The sequence below is a fragment of the Pteronotus mesoamericanus genome, unplaced genomic scaffold (assembly GCF_021234165.1).
Source record: "Pteronotus mesoamericanus isolate MK-2021 breed Mesoamerican mustached bat unplaced genomic scaffold, CSHL_Meso_final contig_26, whole genome shotgun sequence".
NCBI lineage: Eukaryota > Metazoa > Chordata > Mammalia > Chiroptera > Mormoopidae > Pteronotus > Pteronotus mesoamericanus.
In genome coordinates, this window is record NW_026555109.1 from 5514375 (window position 1) to 5533801 (window position 19427).

The 19427-nt window shown below is 36.3% G+C and overlaps 1 protein-coding gene and 1 long non-coding RNA gene across 2 annotated transcripts in view; one reads left to right on the forward strand and one right to left on the reverse strand.

The window, feature by feature from the left end:
* Nucleotides 1-1866: 1866 nt before the first annotated feature.
* On the reverse strand, nt 1867-19075 carry SLC10A2 (solute carrier family 10 member 2). The gene is made up of 6 exons (XM_054574380.1): nt 18699-19075; nt 12914-13032; nt 8793-8881; nt 7577-7752; nt 4624-4781; nt 1867-1994 (listed from the first exon to the last, which is right to left on the reverse strand). The coding sequence occupies exons 1-6, from the start codon at nt 19073-19075 to the stop codon at nt 1867-1869; spliced, it is 1047 nt and encodes a 348-aa protein (XP_054430355.1).
* The window catches only part of LOC129071204 (uncharacterized), a 34303-nt gene continuing 29718 nt past the window's right edge, over nt 14843-19427 (forward strand). Inside the window, exons 1-2 of the long non-coding RNA XR_008529221.1 lie at nt 14843-15496; nt 18041-18135. This is a non-coding gene — a long non-coding RNA (uncharacterized LOC129071204). The remainder of the gene's footprint in view (nt 15497-18040; nt 18136-19427) is intronic.

The window sequence follows — 19427 nt, forward strand, 5'->3', positions numbered from 1 at the left end:
CTGTCTCACTAACATGTCTTGATCAGCAGGGATAAAAAAATCTGCTTGCTGCAGCTGCTGGCATCCAGGCCCTTGACTTTGGGTGTGTGGGAATTATGATATGAATTCACAGTGTGTCTTTAGTGCACCTGCCTGTTATCTATTTGATGAGGAAAGTATAGGAAGCATTTTACGATAGACTAAAAGTCTCCCTTTTGCACTGTTGAAAATGTGTTCTTTGACCATCCCTAATAAGAAAATCTGTACCTTCTACCTTTAATAAAAGTCCCTAGTCCCTTGTAATATATTTGTAATATATTTGTCTAATGATAGAAAAATATATGGGTATTATCAATTGTAAATGTGAATCTTGTATAAAAAAGGTATAAAAGTTACAAGATTGCAAAGCAGAATCCCTCACACCTCCATTGTAAGCTAAATTAAGAGTTAATATTCATGTTCCTGTAATGCTGAGGCACACCAGCAGATCTGAACTGACATTATCTAAATGCAAAAGGCCCTTTTGAGCCAAAACATTTGAAAGGGAGTCAATGAGGCAGTAAAAATGTCCTAAAGGAGAATGGAACTAAAACACTGAACTGAGTTATGTGCCTGCATCTTGCTGGAGAAAGAGGGAAATTAAATTAGACAATATAATTGAGAACCCAACATCTAGCCAGCTGTTTTCCTGTTGCCATAATATCCTGATGCCATTAAACAAATCCACTTGCTTCCTCTTGCTACATCTACCTACAGTCTTCAAGGAACTCACTTGACAATGTCCTTATTACTTGTGGAACCTAGGCATGTTCTCATTTTTTCTCAAATACTGTTTAATACTAACTTTCCCCATGGCTCTCTGACTTCATTCCTCTTGTTGCTACTTACTTCTGCATATCTACTTGACCCTTGTCATGCATTTCAAGTGTGTTTCTATTATTTGTGCTCTTCCATGTATTAGCCATTATCTCCCATTGAATTGAATTCACCCACTGGAGTAGTGATACTTCTTTCAATACTGTTACTGTCTTTGTGCTTCTTGCCACCTTCTTTCTCCATGATGCCTACTGTGGGGCTTTGTAGGAAACAAAGGAAATGTAGGAAACATTGTAGGAAATAGCTGTCATATAAGCCAATGTGGACCTGCCTTATGTGGGCAAACCTTGAGGAAGTCCCTCTCCAGGGCTAAAGGAACACTTTGCTAAATTCAAGCCATTTTTTTAAAGAAAAAAGTCTAGTGGGTATATAATATCAGTGATGAGTATGGTCATGATTCTAATTTTGTTACTAGAGTCTATTTAGTAGCTTTTCTCTTATTTTTGCTTCTGGGTTGTAACTTAGGTAAGTGACAATTTCTGTATTTTTTAAAAATTTAATATTTAATACAGGAAATCAGATATTTGTCCATGTTATATTACAAAGTTATATAAATAGGTTGCAACATTTTCAAAATAATATGTCAATGGAAGATGTTAATTTCAATCTTTTTAACAATCATAAATAAATACTGGAGAAAATTTTAATCACTCTAATAATAATTCAGTGGATCTATTTTATCATATAAGAAGCCAAGTACTCATCTCTAAGCTATGAAATTCTGGGTAACAATTCTGTTCAGGAATTCTGGCAGGTTTAGTCTGATGTCTGAGGGTATATTGGGGCATATTTTAAGACATAAAAATATTTATACACATATAAATATTTGTCACATTAAAGATTTGGACCACCAGTCATTTTGTTCCAAAACAAATAAATATATAGGTTCAATTGGAATTTAAGTTTTCACTTCGACATTTTCCTGCCCAATATTCCATGAAAACAAATAATTAAATATTGTTATAGCTGAAGTATGTTCTTTAGAATTCTTCTTTCTTGTCCACTGGGGGTCTACTTTTCATGTGGTTGAAATCCTTCATTGACCTTATAGAGTGATGACTCGGAGACTGTTTCATTGTTTTTGCTCTCTGGAAATTCCTCATTGTTTTTTCCATAACATTTCTTATATGACAAGTAAACTAGAAAAAAATACACAAGAAGTTAAGCAAATTTTATAATAATTAGCTGCACACTTTGAACAGTGTTTAAAAGCTATGGTCCAAAAAGAAGTTTGTACATTCTGTAGGCTGGAGGCTACTTAGAAGGAGCAATTGACATTCCTAGTTCCATGAACACTCATGGTTAGAGGAATGACTGAACTTCAGGAAGACCTAGCATACAACCATACAGAATGCTTGCTCCCATGACTTATGAAGGTGGTATTCATCAATAGTAACAGTAGCAAACATTTATTCCATACCTACCCTTTCCCAGTTAAGGTGCTATTCCTTGATAATTATATTGTATGCTAAAGGGTGTTGTCCAGGATCTTGATCTAATGGACTCTGTGAGAGAACTTGAGCTGGAATAACACTCCATCTCTCCCAGCCTTCATTCATTCCTTCCCATGAGAAAGGGATGGGTGGGGTGTGGTGGCTGATTGGTGATCATGATGCCTTCCTCTGGTATATGGAACTGCTAGTCTCTGGTGACAGCTATTTCTCAGCATATTTTTGAGATCAGCTTAATTGGACAGACTGCCCTGCAAGGGGAAACCTGTAATTTATGTGTATAGATGTATATTTGTGCACATGTGTGAGGCAGTGGAAAGGAGTGGTATTAACAAGCCCATTTGGTTGCAGTTTCAAGCCCTATTTTCTAATTTTGTTTTGTCTGTAATAACAGTGCTATTTTGCTATCTAGATATCTGATTTTTTCTACCTCTTAGTTGGTTCCAAAGTTCACCGGGGAAGAGAAGATTTTATTTATCCTCAGATTCCAGTACCTCACATTTAACATTTGTTTAATAATGTTGTCTATCTCATAGGGCAAGTTGTGGACATTAAATGGGATAAAAGTGACTAGCATGGCCCTAAAAGAATAGTGAATGCTCAAAAAATATTAACTATCATTATGATACACAGCTGAGAGAGACAATGTCCTTCTTCAAAGATCTTAGTATGTCAAGATCAATGCTTCTTGGGTTGATTCCTTCACTTCTAGTAATATATTAGATGTAAAGCCACTGATTTACTGAATCATTGAATTGAGCTTGTGGTTAATTAAAAACCCCAACACTTTTATTATAAACACTTTTGAGCTGGAGTGCCCCCAACTTATACATACACCACTGATTTTATTTAACCAAACTCTTTATTCCTTTCCCTCTCTCCCTTCCTCCCTTCCTCCCTCCCTTCCTTTCCCTCCCCCTCTCTCTTTTCTTGTTCCAAAAAATATTTAGACAGCTAATCTTTTCACCAAAATATGCTTCCAAATATTACATATAGTTAATAAAGATGCCTTCCTTGTTTTCTAAATCAATACGTGGATTCAATTGGAATTAATATTTTACCGCTAAACTTGGAAAATATGAGACCATTACTGGTGCCTGCCTCATCATTCCTTCAGCTTATCCATTAATTCCTTTTGAGTTAGTTATTCAACTAATTAATCTACTTAGTTGGCCTATCAACCAGTCTACTTTCTCTGGCTGGCCAAGTAGACATCACGAGCTAATTATTTGGAAAGTCTTAAGTTGTACCAAATGGGTATATCTGCATCACACAAAAACAAGGTAATTAGGCCATGAACCCCTGTCTCCTGCATTGGTGATAAATCAGTGGAAGGCATCCAATGGTTTCAGTGAATCCTAGACTAGAAAGGTAAACTCTGCTTTGAGAATAACATTCAAGATAGTGGTACAGAAAATGATTAGCATCCACAGGTAAGTTTGAATACCTATTAGAATAAAAATGTAAAACCAAACCCAAACAAAACTGTATCTCTGGTCATTTTATAACTTAACATTCATATCATTTGTGTCCTTCACCTTCACTATACAATCCTGGTTAAAATGCCATGAAGCTTACTTAAAACAGCAGTTTCTGTATTTTTGAAAAAATAGAATTTAAAAATAGAGGTTCAACATCCTGAATCCTTGGAAAAAAATGTAGAAAAAAGTTTCAATAAGGTGAAGGCCAGCATGTGACAGGGGCTAATGTATCAAAGCTATGTGCTTCATCAAAGTAAAATTAAAAATCAGGTTAGCTATCCCTAGTATTTGAAATAAAACACATTTGCTTCAACTGTTTCAATTATATAGGCATTTAAAAATATATGTAGTTACATATAGCTGCCTTCCAATATAACTTAGTATGATAAATATCTTTTTATATCATTTTTCTGATAAATATTCTATATTTATGAATTATATCAACACAGTCTTTTGAAGAAAAAATGACCAGTTCAAGGTTCCTGAAAGCATGGAGAAAGATACACAATAATATGGTGCTAACAGGTCAATATGTCTCCCTAACTGCTGAGGGAAAGAAAGTCAATGGAGAGAATTGATCTTCACTATTTTACACTTAAAAATAATCTTTACTAGAACCTTTTGGTAAAATTACAATAATTTTCATCAGCAGTTGGAAAGTCATGATAATATTATGGGTGGCTTTACCCATCCATTTTTTTTTCACTGCCAGAAAAAAGGCAATTGAATTTATATAATTCATTGCCAGAAAAAAACTTGTTAAAAAAAGCCACATTAGTAAATCCAGGATTTCTCAAAGAACATCATAACAAAACATAATTAGTATTATTCCTTACTTCCTAAGAAGATTCCAGCAAAGGCAAGCTGGAAAATACTGTAGATGAGTGGGAAGGTGAACACTTGATTAAGCTCCTCATAGGTGAAGGAGAGCTGGACTACGGTCGAGCACAGCTGAGTGTTCTGCATTCCTGTTTCCAAAGCAACTGTTCTGCATCTGAAAAAAATGATAAGAAAATATATGTTTTTATTGTTTTGTTTTGCTTTGCTTTACTTTGTTATTGTATTACATTACAAGCAGACATGTGGTCTGTCTGGAAAAAGACAAGCTATTGTTAATAAAATGAGAATGGTTTGTGTGACATCGATGTAACCTGGCAGCCAAAGAGAGTGGACTGGAATGCACATGTATGAATAGTGATGACTTCACTGTACTAGTCAGTGGGGGCAGTAGATGCCATTGAGGGAAGCATGTGTACTGTGTGTGGCTGTTGCATTAAAGAATGTTGAGTAGAACAACGAATCTGCATCAAATTTTGTGTGAAGCTTGAACATTCCTCCGTGGAAAATATTTGGATGACTCAGAAGGCCATAACTGTGGGCAACTGGTGATTGGCAGCATCATTACAACAATGTACCCGCTTATGCTTCCTAACTTGTGCAGGGTTTTTTTGCAAAACATCAAATAAACCAGGTGACTCAGCCCAAGTTTGGTGCCCTGCAACTTCTGGATTTTCCTAAAACTAAAATAACCTTTGAAAGGGAAGAGATTTCATACCATCAATGAGATTCAGGAAAATATGAAGGGGCAGCTGATGGCGATTAGGAGAACTGTGTGAGGTCCCAAGGTGCCTACTTTGAAAGGGACTGAGACATCACTGTCCTATGTACAATGTTTCTTGTGTCTTCAATAAATGTCTCTATTTTTCATATTACATGACTGGATGTTTTCTAGAAAGACTTCATATAATGAGAACAAGTACATATATATGTGTGTGTGTGTGTATGTGTGTGTGTGTATAAAATATATGTAGGTGTGCTTTTAATATATATGCAATATATAATTTTGTTTACATAGAATAAATATATAACTTATATAATATTATATAAATAAATATTCTCTCTCTATATACATACACACATATATACACATAGATGAATTCTTGCCCTAATCGTCTTTTATAATTGTTGTTATGGATAGTAAATGGATATAAAACTCTATGTAAATTAAAAAGTCATATGCAAACAAAATCCATGGTGGTTGTTTTCTCTTTTTTACATTAAAGAAAAAAAACCCCTGGAGATTATAGCATCTTTTTGTCCATGGAAACAATGAACACCAGATAGCTTATTTTGCCCCATGAGCAGCGAAATATACCTATACCTATACCTATATGTATACATGTGTGTATATATATATGCATAGAGAATATTTATTTGTATTATATTTAATATATCATATATTTAGTAGTAAGTAAGGTATCTATTCAACATAAATAAAAATATATGTTGAATAAATATATTACATTAAAAAGAGGTATATATAAATTAAAAGCATATATATAAAAGAAGCAGCTCATTTACATTAGTGTTCCATAAATGTCCATAAAAGGGGGTTCATTTCACTCTGTTCCATTACATGCATGATAAGAGTGCAGAGCACTGAGCAGGGGCTGAGGGAACAGTCAAGGTAAAGTATTTGATGTTTTATTGTTAAGTTGTTTAAAAAAATTTTTTATCCTCAACCTAACACATTTTTTTTTATTGCTTTTAGAGAGAGAGAGGAAAGGAGGAAGAAAGAGAGAGAAACATCAATGTGAGAGAGAAACATCAATTTGTTACCTCCTGCATGCACTCTGACTGGAGATTGAACCCACAATCCAGGTATGTGTCCCAATAGACCCTCAACACTTCAGTTTAAGGGAAAACACTCCAACCAACTGAGTACCATGGGCCGGTGCTAGTTCTATTTTTAATCCTTAAATACTGTTTAAAAATCTTCGTGGCAGCTGTTCCAGCCCCCATTCTACAGAACAGAAAAGTCAGAGAAAGAAATGAATGCCTGGCCTGAGATCCCACAGCTGGTAAGCTGTTGGTCGGAGTGCACACCCAGTCAACTAGACTCATGCCACACTCTTTCTACTGTTCAGGGCTTCTCATCTCTTTCCCAATCTCATCTATGTACTGGCACTTTCCTCTGCCTATTGACTCAGAATGGGCTAGTTGGAGTGGAGAGGAAATATTTTCACTCAATATCAAACCTGTAAATGCTAAACCCCATTCTAAGAGTCAGCACCTTTGGATAATGTGTTAAGACTGTTGCTGGCTGAAGGGACCCTCATGTATTATAAGGCCAAGCTCAGTGCCTTTGTAGAGAATACTTTGCTTGGACAAAAAGGATGAAGACAATGGGATAACTCAACCTGCATTGTACAGGATATGGTCCAAAAGAATGTCAGCAAAAGAGAGACAGTATTTTGTTTCTGGGAGGCTTGCATAATTTAGGAAAAAATGACATTTAGAAATAGGGCAAATGTTATTACAGGTGGAAGATTTTTGAATTTGTTATCAGTATTTATTTGCAGTTATTATGGGTTGAATTGTATCCTCCCAAATGTGATCTTATTTGGAAATAGGTCATTGCATATATAATTAGTTAAGATAAGGTGATTAGAGTGCATCCTAATCCAATATGACCTATGTCTTTATAAAAGGGGAAAATTTGGATCCAGAGATACACATAGAAGAAGACAATATGAAGAGAAATGGGAGAATATGGCTTTCTACAAGCCAAGGAGAAAGGCCTGGGACAGATTCCCCTTCACATCCCTCAGAAGGAACTGAAGGTGCTACACACTGGTTTTAGACTTCTGGCCTCCAGAACTGTAAGACAGTAAATTTCTATTGTATAGGTGAACCCATTTGGGGTACTTCGTTATAGCAGCACTAGCAAAGTAATACAATAGCTATTATAGAAAAAATTTCCCAGTCAGCTTTACCAAAATATCATACCTGTGCCAGGGCTGACCAGCTATCCTAGCCAGAAAAAACCCTAGAGAGTAACCAGCCACAGGAAATATTGTTCCTACAATCCACAGTTTGGGAGCTATGATCCAGGCAGATTGGTACAATATTCCTCCAACCACAGCTATGAGCACGATGAGGATTGCACCTGTGATGGACCCAATCTGGAAGAAAGACACAAGCAGACCCAACAATTGTGATAACAAAGCTTCCTCTCAGTGTATTCCTCATCTGATGGCCACCATGGTCAGCCCACCAGAAATGCATGCTTGTACCACATTTTAATTTTTAGGAAAATAACAGACATATAACGTCCATGCTGGAGTGACCTGCAGAAGATATTTTCGCTTGGATATTATTCTTATCAGAGAGGAAGAAAACCCACTCAATAAAAACTGGAAGACCTGGCTCCCAGATTCCACATCTGCTCTCCTTGTTTTGATAAATCTTGAAACCTCTCTGAATCTTCTTGATCTATAATTAAGGATAAAATCTTGCCCTAGTCACCTTTTATGATTGTTACAATAATGAGAAAATAGATATAAAACTCTATAAAAATAAAAGCCACTGCTGTTATTATTTTTTCCCTTTCACATTAAAAAAAATAGAGTTTAGAACTTATTTTTTTGTCCAGAGAATACCAACTAACTCACTTTGCTCCCCAATCATTAGAATATGACTATGTCTCTATCTATGTTTATATATCTATGTCATCTGTGTCTGTAGCATCGTTACTGTATACATATCATCTAGCTAGAACATAGTTAATGAAGGGAAATGAATAGTTGTAAATTATTATATATATCACCTACTAATTACCTGGCACTGAACTAGCCATATAGATAAAGGGATAAGAAAGATGTGACCTATTTTTAAGACCATGTGTAGAGATACTTTATAATACAAACCCACATAAGAGAGAGAAAAGCAAAGTGTTGTGGGAGTACAGAGTAAAGTAAAACCAAGATGTGATGTGTGAATTGAGCATCTCAAAGGGTAAATAGAAATTTTTTTTCCTGTAGATTGAGTGAAGAAGGGCATCCTAGAAGAGTGGACTGCATGTCTAATAACTTCAAGCAACTACCCCTCTCAAATTAGGTTTATAGTATAATAAGAAAACCAGTATAGTAGCTGCAAAGACCTACCACTTCAACTCACACTGTGGTGCATTTGGCTATGCCGCCTATTGTCATGGGCCACTTACCTTAAGTATGATCTTGGCTTTCTGGGGCCATTTGTGATTAACAAACATTCCAATGGAAACAGGAACAACAAGAGCAACCAAAGATGTACCTGAAGATGATAGAAGAGCAGTTCAATCAACAGGACACAGCACAAGTAAAGAAGAAAACAAAAGAGTAAGCAGCCTGAAGAAAGGTTTAGGTAATAAATCAGTTTTCCTTCTCAAATACACAAAACAGAATAAAAACAAACTCTCCTCTTTTATCCATGTCAGTAGATAATTTAATATTATTGGAAAGAATAAAAATATTGATATAAATCCTTTCCCTAAATCCTGGGTTAATTTTTTTAGAGTTCTTTATACTGCCGATCACTATATTTTAGTTTCAGTGTGACAGAGTCTTGACTTAGTTCATGTTAGGAACTTTATATTCTGGGCAAATATCTTTTCAAAGTGTGTGTGTGCATGTTTTCTTGGAGAGACATAGATGGTATTTTGTATGTCTGTTAATTAATGGTAGTAGAAATAGAAGAAAAGTTCAAACTGCTCCAGGCTTTTGGTGGGCTAATGACTTCTGATTAAGATGGACTTTGGTTAGTCAAATCTAAAGCAGAAAGGTGAGAGAATAGGTTCAAAAGCATGCTTTAAATTTTCTGTGAGATAATATATTTGATAATGTCTCAGGTAATTACAATTCTTTGCAGGAATGTGCTCACCCAGCCAGATAAAAGAGTCATACTTCGATTTCACCATGTTAAATTTACTGCTGCTCTTGTGACATATGGTTTGTTTCTCCATATTTAACACTCATTTGTCCAATAGCTGCTCATGGGCTTTTTTTTTTTAAACATCCTTTTAAATCAGTAAGAGGAAGTGGGAATGATTAATGAAATTCTGAAAGCAGATGTTGCTTAGATTAGAACAGATTTAACTAGGACTGGAAAAGAGATTCTAGAATCCAGGTCTATAATTGTGAATTTAAAATAAATATAATAGTGATAGAAACATAATTTTTTGTAGCCTTCTGATGGCTAAGGGTACCAAGAGCAGGACAAAAAAAGAAAAAGAAAAAGAAAAAGAAAAAAGATGATGAGGAGAATAAGGAGAAAATGACGGGACAATGGATATGTAGAAGGGTTGTTCACAGATATTCTGACTAGTAAGAGCTCTCAGAGAAGTCCCCTTTGGGTATCCTTACATTCTGATACTTTGGGAGAAAACTTCCTCTTCTGGATCTCCAGACTATTCCCTAAATTGTGTGAAGTGATTGTACTGTGGTAGCTTAAATCTCGGTGCAAATACTGTGCTTGGAATGTGTGTGGTTAGATTTTGTTAATATATATTTTTAATGTGTTAAATCTGTGAAAGGGCAGCCCACTCCCATGTTTGGCTGCTCTTGCTTGGAGGCTTTATCTCTCAGGACAGCCCAAGGATACTGAATAAATAAGCAAGCAGGACCACCTGCCGAAATCCATGGCACATTTCTTCTCCTAGACACATGAAGCCACATAAAATTTTTCCAGGACTTCAACTTGACTGGAGAAGACACTTTTTGCCTTTCATACTCAAAGTGTGTGGTTCCTTCCAGGAAAGGTGATCTGTTCTAACTCTTTACTCCTCAGTGTTCTAGAGGTCCTGTTTTTTCCTTCTCCCAGGCTCTATTTGTTTTTCTTATTCCTCTTATGCCTATGTTTTCTGTCAAATGCCTGTCTATTCATCTGCTTACAGTTATACTATTCGAATCATAACTTGGTATTTAATCAAGTTTACACAGTAGATATTTAGGAGGAAAGAAAAGTAGAAGAAGAGAATGAAAGAGAATAGTGAATGGAGTCATGTGGTAGAACTTGGAGCCAGATAATCTCCGAGCTGAACCTTATTCAGAAACTGTGAGAACTGTGCAGATCAATTAAGACCTCTGAGTCTTGGTTTCCCTGTTTGTGAAATGGGTAAAATTATGTATATCTCACACTGTTGTTGTGAGAATTAGGTGGTGAAAAAATGTAGGGTAGAGAGGAATAGAACAACAACTTGCTGCAGTGGGTTTTCAGTGGGACCAGCTGTAAAGCTGCCTCCTCCTTCATCCAGATATTATCATCTGAAAGGGCTCAGTGGGTGTTTATTGAATCCTCAGAGCATCATGAGCACTTGTGTAGAGCCTGTGTCCAACAGTCCTGCTCACAGAGCAGAGCAGAGAGCAGATCAGGGGGTTGTTTCCACCTCTCTGGTCATCTTGACAAATTAAATAGTTATCCTGAACCTTAATTTCCTAATCTAAAAAGTAGTAATAACATCTTTTGAAGAAACTAGGTTGTTTGTTTTATACATTAAAGGATTAGAAAACCAATAGCAAGAAGGTTAGGTTGGAAAAAGACCTAGGCAGGATGGAGAGTAAGTTGAGTTAATATCTTTGTTTTTCAAACTCTCATTTAAATGTTTTTTTATCTTTCCGTTCTCTTCTACTCTCTTTCTTTTTTCTTCTTTTTTTGCCTTTTACTTCTCTGATGATCCTTTATTCCATTCCTAATTACTTTCTCTTCCTTTCAAAATTTACTCACTTTAAAGGATGTGCTATGTCATTCACACCATAGTTATAATAACTCATGTTACTATAAGGTATTTTCCAGGAGGAAATACATACCAAGAGAATATTTTGAAGCTTAAATTATTTTCTTAAGTAATGACTAATATAGAATTAAAGCTCTTCATTCCACAGCTATGTTCTTTGATAGGCCTACAATGTATGACACTCAAGCAAACTACATTTTAACTCTAAGGAAGGTGTCTTTTAGAGGAACAGGCAGAGAGCTCAGCAGCATGAGCATAAGCAGGTGGTTTTGGAGGGTCATCCTAAAACCTGTTTGCAGTAGGAGATTATGTCTGATATGGAAGAGTTCCCAAAGTTCAATAGAAGGTCTTTGACCAGGAAAATCCCATACTCAACACAGTGTGTCAAGGACGACCACTAAAAAAAAAAAATTTAATTAATTGTTTTTCTAATGGGGTGGGGAGAGAGAAGAGACTATTTGAAAATATTGCAATACAGATTGTTCCTGATTAGTATTTCCAAAGTTCATTCTAAATCAGTTGTGTAGATCCTGAATCATGTTTTATTGCAGAAAACAACACTCCTTAGAAATGGAAGGGATTTTAGGTGCCATCCATTCCAGCTTCCCATGTCAATAGGAATCCCTTTTACTCCTTTTACAATAGGAATCCCATCCTGCTGAGTCATCATTTAGATTTTGCTTACCTGCTCCCTTCAATAGGACACTTATATACCTCTGTGAGGCATCTCGTTAGGGAGACATTTGTCTCCAAAGTCAGCTGAAAACAGACTGCTTAGCTTGTAATGAACCTAGCAACTTGTACTGAAGTACTATTTCCCCAACATCTCATCCATGATGATGATAGTTCTGTGGAAAATGCCTGGTTTTGATAGACCAGGAACCATCTTGTTCTTAACACCATGTTACACCAACAACTTAGTCTTCCACCATCATTTATTGTCCCAGAAATAGAAAAGAGCTCCATTGGGATGGTGTGAATACCTGGGAGCTGAAAAGAGTGGAGACAGAGCCATAACCAGCAAATTTGATTTCCTGGGCATCAGTACCAGACTATGCCAGTAGATAAACTTTTGAATCAAGGTGTGGCTCACAGTTAAATGTTATAAAACAATCTGTTTTTTATAGTAGTTTCCTATGGCCATACTTGTGATTGCTTACTGGGTGCCCTATTTTAAAATCATTGGTGGAATGTTTTTTGTATTCAGTGTAAGTGTCTGGGAGCAAACTCTTGTTCTTATGAACTAGTTGCACTGTGGGTTAAGGAAAATTATAGCAACTTGTCCTCCTCAGGTCCAGACAGCTGTGCCAGGAGACCCTTTAAGTCGGCCCCTCTCCTTGATGATCTCAATGGAGGGAAAAACAAGCTCTTTTGCAGTGTCAAAGTTTGGAATTTAGATTTTGTCAACTTGAATTCAAATTAAAGATTCACTTGTAATGAAATCCTAATTGGGCACAAACTGCTGCTGGTACAAGAGATAAACACTAGCTGGGTCTGACCCTGCCCTGAGAATGTAGCCAGGGCTAAACAGAGAGTAGAAGAATAATCAGAAATCTTGCAGAGGAATGACTTACCTATGTTATCATAGGGAATTATGATCGTCCCAGAGTCCACCCACATTTTGGTATAGATTAAGAGGCACAGCGGCATCATTCCCAGGGCCAGCAGCGTGGAGCATGTGGTCATGCTGACGCTGAAAAGAAACAGGCAGGTTGATACATCCACCTGAGTTTTCTAAGGTGGATTTTCTAAGGTGAGTTTCCAATTAGTGATTAGAAAGTTCTACAAAACACAGTCTCAACCAGCAGCACCATCCAGTCTGATGGACAGAAATATACATGTGCCCCAGTTTGTGCAGGGTTCAGCCTTGGGCAAAATGGTGAGATCTGTATTTTGTAGCTTCCTACTTTGTCTTGTGCCATCCATTCCTCCCTGTTGGTTCTCAAAAATTAGAGAATATATTTAATGGCTATTTAAGCTCATCATTAAACAAGATCCAAGGTGCTTGGACGTGCCACCCTTTGAACCTTTAATGGGAGAACAGAAAACAGATTTATACAGAAGAGACATCAGGGGCTTCACACTGTCTGTCTATATTGGGATGAGATGGGCCTCCCTGAGCCCTGAGGGGAGAAATTCATGTCCAAGAGAGGAAGCTTCAGTGTATTTCCTGAAAGAGACAAATTATTACCCCAAATGCTCATATCTTGAGAAAAGAAGAGAGGCTGACCCCCCAAAAAACAAAGAAAACATATAAGCAGGCAGGGTAGGCCTGGATTTTACTTCTGCTAAGAAATTACCAAGTGTGTACTCAGAAAGAACCAGGGTCTGGTGCATTTCTGCCAAGAGCATCTGTGTTTTAGTGGGTGGCCCTGGTTAAGTAAGTGGATTTTGACTTTTGACATGAAAAGATTAATATGGAATTATGTTATTTTCTGTACTGTGACAGTGGATGGAAGAGAGGTTTTTGGGTAATGAGTCTTCCTTCTCCCATTAAAGTGCCCTGCAGACAGAAGTACATCCTTTGCTCAAGGAACAGAGCCTTAAATAGCTGGGCCAGACAGTAAGGTCAGACACTGCCTGGTTTGGAAGCAGGCATGGCCACTTACTCTGTGACTTTGGGTATTTTACTTAAATTTACTTCTCTTTACCCACTTCCTTATCTGTAATATGAAGATCATAATTACTACCACCTCATAGACTATGAAGACTGACTAAGCCAGTTGAGTCCAGTACTTAGAATAGTGCAAGGTGCTCATTAATTCTAAATCAGGAAATTGAAGAAATTTTTCTGAAAGTTACTTTCTCCAATAGCTGTAGCATTGAAACTATCAGAGTAATAATTTCTTAAAGGTATTATATATAGACTTTCAGGAAGATGCTAAGTTATTTACACCACCTGCCTCCTCCCCAAGAAAGAACAACAAATACAACTACCTTATACAATGCTAAGGAAAACAACTGCAGGTGCAAAATTTCATTTCAATGCATTCAACTTAGCATAGTTCTGGCAAAATAAAGGATAGGAACAATATGTATTAGGGGGCTTAACTTTCCTAATAATCATTTTTTAAAATAAAAAACCAGGAATCACCTCACTTAAAATGTGTTTTAAAGAATTTAGGAAAAAACACTTGTCTTAGTAGAACTAAAGTAGGGTAGTAACAATCAATGCTAGAGTGTATGTAAACCATTTCTAAGAAGTTCAATTGATTATGGTGACAGGCTAACTTAATTTATATACAAAATAAGATGCTGAGGCAGCGTTCTACAGCACAATAAATTAATTTGTTATAAATTGTACTTTGTTCTACTTAAAATTAAAGTACTGGGGTTTGTTAAAGATTTTCCCCTCTCTACCTTCCTCACTTTCTATACCATTCTCTTCTTTTATATTTTATTTAAAAAAGTAAATGAGAATGGATTTCAAGTTAACCATAATTAAATTACTTTTATTCCAGCACATCCTATAGGTTTTCTCAAGTGTAGCAAATGAGAAGGTGGTGGTAGAAGAAAGCAGTATTCATTACCTGGATCACAGTGAAGAGAAACCTGAGAATTTTTTGTTTTAAACTATGAGAAAAACTTTTAGAAGGAATTCTGTTTTTCTCCTTGTTTTTATTTGAAATTCCCTTTGTGAAAGCTTCAATTCTGAGTTATCGTTAAGACAATTTATGAAGTTGAATCATGGTTTTGAGTTTGGCAGTTTGTTAAAGGACATGAGAAGGATAAGGCAGGAGATGGAGAAAGAGATGGTTTAGCTTTAGTGGACATCTTGACAGTGAGGTTCTGCTAGGAGACAGTGGAAGAGATTACTAGAAGTCAATGTCATTTGAAGTAAGATATGAGAAGACCATCAAACCATTCAAAATTAGGTGAAAATTCACAGATAATTTTAAGAAGCAATGTTGGGGAATTCATTAGTAAAAGAAAACATTATTTTATATGAAGAAATTTGAAGTCCTATAAAGAGCATAGTTGCCAAAAATAGAAATGTACCATGAATTTATATTGGAATAAGGGAAAAAGGAAAAAAAAAAGCTCTTATCTTAATTCTTGGCTTTAGCTCTATTCACTACCAGAGAGAATCACTTTACTTGCTTTTCAGGAATAAAGCAATGAAGGAGAAGCCAGTGAATGTTGAGGAATTTGGTGAGGTAAGTGATAAGAAATGCAAAAAATTATAATCATATTAGAAATGAAACACCAAGTTTAAAGATCAAGAAGAGTGTATGTGGTTGATGCTGGAAAGTGGAGAGGTGATAGTTATAGAAATAACTCCTCTCCTTTCCCCTTTCCTCCCTCCCTCCCTCCCTCCCTCCCTCCCTCCCTCCCTCCCTCCCTCCCTTCCTTCCTTTCTTCCTTCCTTCCCTTCTTTCTTTTGTCACTAGAGATTTCAAAATGCAATAGTTTCCCAGGCTTGGAAGAGACGATGGGGTGAGGGAAAGATGATCTGGTTTCTTTTCCCAGGAACTACATCTAGGAAAGTTAAAGCCAGGTAGTTATTTTGCTGACAGTGTGTTAGGTTTAGGGTATCTGTTCAACTAGTGAAGATACCTGTTGGTATAAAGAATCATATTACTACCATTCTTAGAGTTCTAGTGGAAATGAAGAAGGTAAAGTTCCAAGAAGACCAAATTAGAAATATAAATGGTAGATGGTATTGTATCTAAATAAATTATCAGGAGACTTTAGTTATCCAGCGCTCACTTCAGAAGAATGAAGTGTTGGAAAACTGTTTCCCAATAGCAGACGTATGACTTTCTTAATGAATTTTAAAGAAATAATTGAACAATTTTCCTGTAACATATGCAATGTATAATGTCATCATCTTACGTGGCAACATAACCTCTTTGTAATGATTATGGGTCATTGTGATAAACATTATTAGCTCTGCTAAAATACTTCTTGTGGGTGATTATATTTGTTCCTAAAGTCAGAAATGCAGAAGCTGCTGTGTTTGGTAGTTATCCTCCTTATTCTGGAGGCATTTTTTTTTTCTCTTAAGGTCAAACTTCCGGTTCCACTTGGTGCTGTGGGACTCACACCTGCCTCCTTAGCCCTCCCTCCCCACTCATATTTCTCATCCTCTGGGCTGGGAAATACCATGATAGAGTATTACAATTAGGAGAGTAAGTAGGCCTGTGTGATGAATGTTTATGAGATTAAGTGGGATTTATTTTGGGTATGCAGTGTCTTTTGTTGGGTCTTGTTTGAGTTCTAGATAGGTGAAATTGCTAGAAAGGTTACTATTGGACTTGAGAGGTGTTGGTATTATTTTGAAGACAAAGGGGATCTGTGGGGTGCACACTTTTTAGAATGAACATTAAAATTTTCAGTGCCATCCCTCCCATTATAGGGCTTATTTTGTCTTGTTGAAGGATAAGTTTTCAAATTCTGCTTTTGGTTCTTATTTCTTAATATTATTGTTTCTTATGGGAATTGGTATATAGTGTAGACTAGATTATATAATCATCTCAAGAGAAGTAAGATTTCCTTAAAACCACAGAAGAGTGTAACTTTGAGCTTTAGGGTTTTACAGTTTTAGCCAGTAGAAGAGAACCTGTTTCAAGAGCCAAACAGCCCAGCATCACATATACCTTTCTATCTTACAAAATCATTCCATGTGTGGCATTATGCTGAAGTACAAGACTCTTCAATTTTGTTAACATTTGCAAGTAGAGCTGACCCTTGAACAACTGTTAGGTTTAGGGGCATTGATTTCACACCCCAATGTATAGCAGAAAATCGATGTATTGCTTTTTTCCCCATGTATCACTTTTAACTCCCCCAAAAGCTTTACCAGTAGTTGGAAGGTACTTTTGACCAGAACCTTCACCAATAACATAAATAGTCAGTTAACATATATTTTGTATGTTATATGTATTATATGCTGTATTTTTATAACAAAGTAAGCTAAAGAAAAATGTTATTAAGAAAATTATAAAAATGAGAAAATATATTTACAGTATTAATTGAAAAAATTCCATGTGTAAGTGGACTGTCGCAGTTCAAACCCATGTTGTACAAGGGCCAATGAGTATTATGTCAAAGCTGTTTAGTGGAAATCAGAGCTCCATATTCAATTTGGTTTACTCCCATCAACCGTCTTTTAGAATTCTCACCTCTGTGTGCCTATACCTGGGTCAGACCAAGCTGAAGTCTAAAAAGACCTTATTGCTATATGGTGGCTCATAAATTAACTAAATCTGAACAGCACTTGCCATCCTTTGTTCTTTACAGGACTTTCCTTAGGGGAAAAAAAATCTATTGCAAGGAAGATACAGTATTTTCTTATGTGAAAAATATGTACTATGAAGGTATATAATTTGCATGGTTTTTCTAAAGCTCCTGGTGAAATTAGTACCGGTCATGTAGTGGCTGCCTCCCAATAGCTCAGTAGGCACTGGATCAACCTGGAATAGCTTACATTTTGCAATGGTTACATTTCTACACTTTGAGCTTCTCACTTCTGAGTATAGAATCTGGTGATTAACAGAGCTGATTTCCTGGTATACGGTGTTTAATAAGGACACATTATATTTACATCTGGATGGTTTGCAAAAATACATACTTGTCATAGGAAATGAGGAATTGTGAGGTAAGAAAAAAATCTGTCTATTTGACTTTCAGCATTAAAATTTTCAGTCTCATCACATTAATGTTTTGTCTTATTTTCATTATTTCTTTTTTTTTCCTAGTGCTATTTCAGACTGGTGTAAGATGAATTGAGGAAATATTGCAATGTAGATTACTCTCTGGGAAGGAGAGAAACAATTTCCTGTTTTATAGTAAGGTAAGCATAATTAAAAGAAAAAAGAAAGCTGCTGTTTTTTCTTTTCTTTCAATACCAGTAGAAGTAAAACAAATGTACAATTTATTTCTTAGTCCTTATGCCAAGAAAAAGCTCATCCAAAGAACTAGCTGTTTTTGGTGGAGTTGACTGTCTCATCATAGGTTCTAATGTTTAATGAATAATTTTATTTCATAATTGTATTCAGAGTAACTCATCACCACAAAGCTGTTGGTTTTTTCTTTCTGATACCGAAGAGGAAAACTTTCTCAGCTGCAACTTGTGGGGCTTGGAAAAGATTTATTTTTTAGTCTTTCCCAAAAATAAACATCAGTTATCCCTATTATCTGAGTTAGATTTAAAAAACACAAACAAAATATAACTCACAAATTCTAATACGTAATCTCAGCTGTGCAGGAAGGTAAGTAAATGCATTTATTCCCTTCTGTTTAATTCCACAGTTGTAGCTTAGTTCAGTGGCAGAACAGGTGGATGTTCACAATGCCGTAGGCTTCTGAAAGATTAATTCAATATGATTGTAGTAGATAAAGATTTAGATATCTTACCTGAGGTCCATGTCACCATCGACCCAATAGGCCAAAATATTGGATGCAGTTCCTCCAGGACAGCATCCCATGATCAGCACCACTACAGCCTGGATGGGAAGGATGTCAAAGGCCACCGACAGGATGAATCCCACAAGAGGCATGATTCCAAACTGACAGAGGAAACCAATGCATATGCCCCACGGCCGCTTTATGTGCCCCAGGAATTTCTTGATTTCCACATTGCATCCCATGGAGAACATCACCATAGCCAATAGAATGGTCAAGACGGTACTCAGGACCACACTTAGAATGGCATTGAAATTGCTGACAGGTACCACGCAGGATGAACCATTGCAAACTGTTGCAGTGGCCAAACAGCTCGTTGAATTATTCATTGCTGGGTTTTGGCTCAAATGGTCACAGAAATCCACAGAAGCACCAATCCTCCGCTCCTCGCTGGGGAAGTAATGCCTACTGCAATCACATCAAACTTTTAAACCCTTTTTAAACCTGTCATTTGGTGTCTTTCAAAAGCCACTTCAGAGAGGCAATAAAAAACAATAAATGCTAGTATGTCAGTTTCAAGAGGTAACATTACAACACAGTACGTATTATGAATCATAAAAATCCTGCCAAATTATTGGTCCAGACAGAGAATTATAATTAATCATTTATTGGCATGGTAATGAACCGTGCCATATAAAAAGATCTATGTTAATGTTTAATACTGGGAAGGTTTGTTAAATA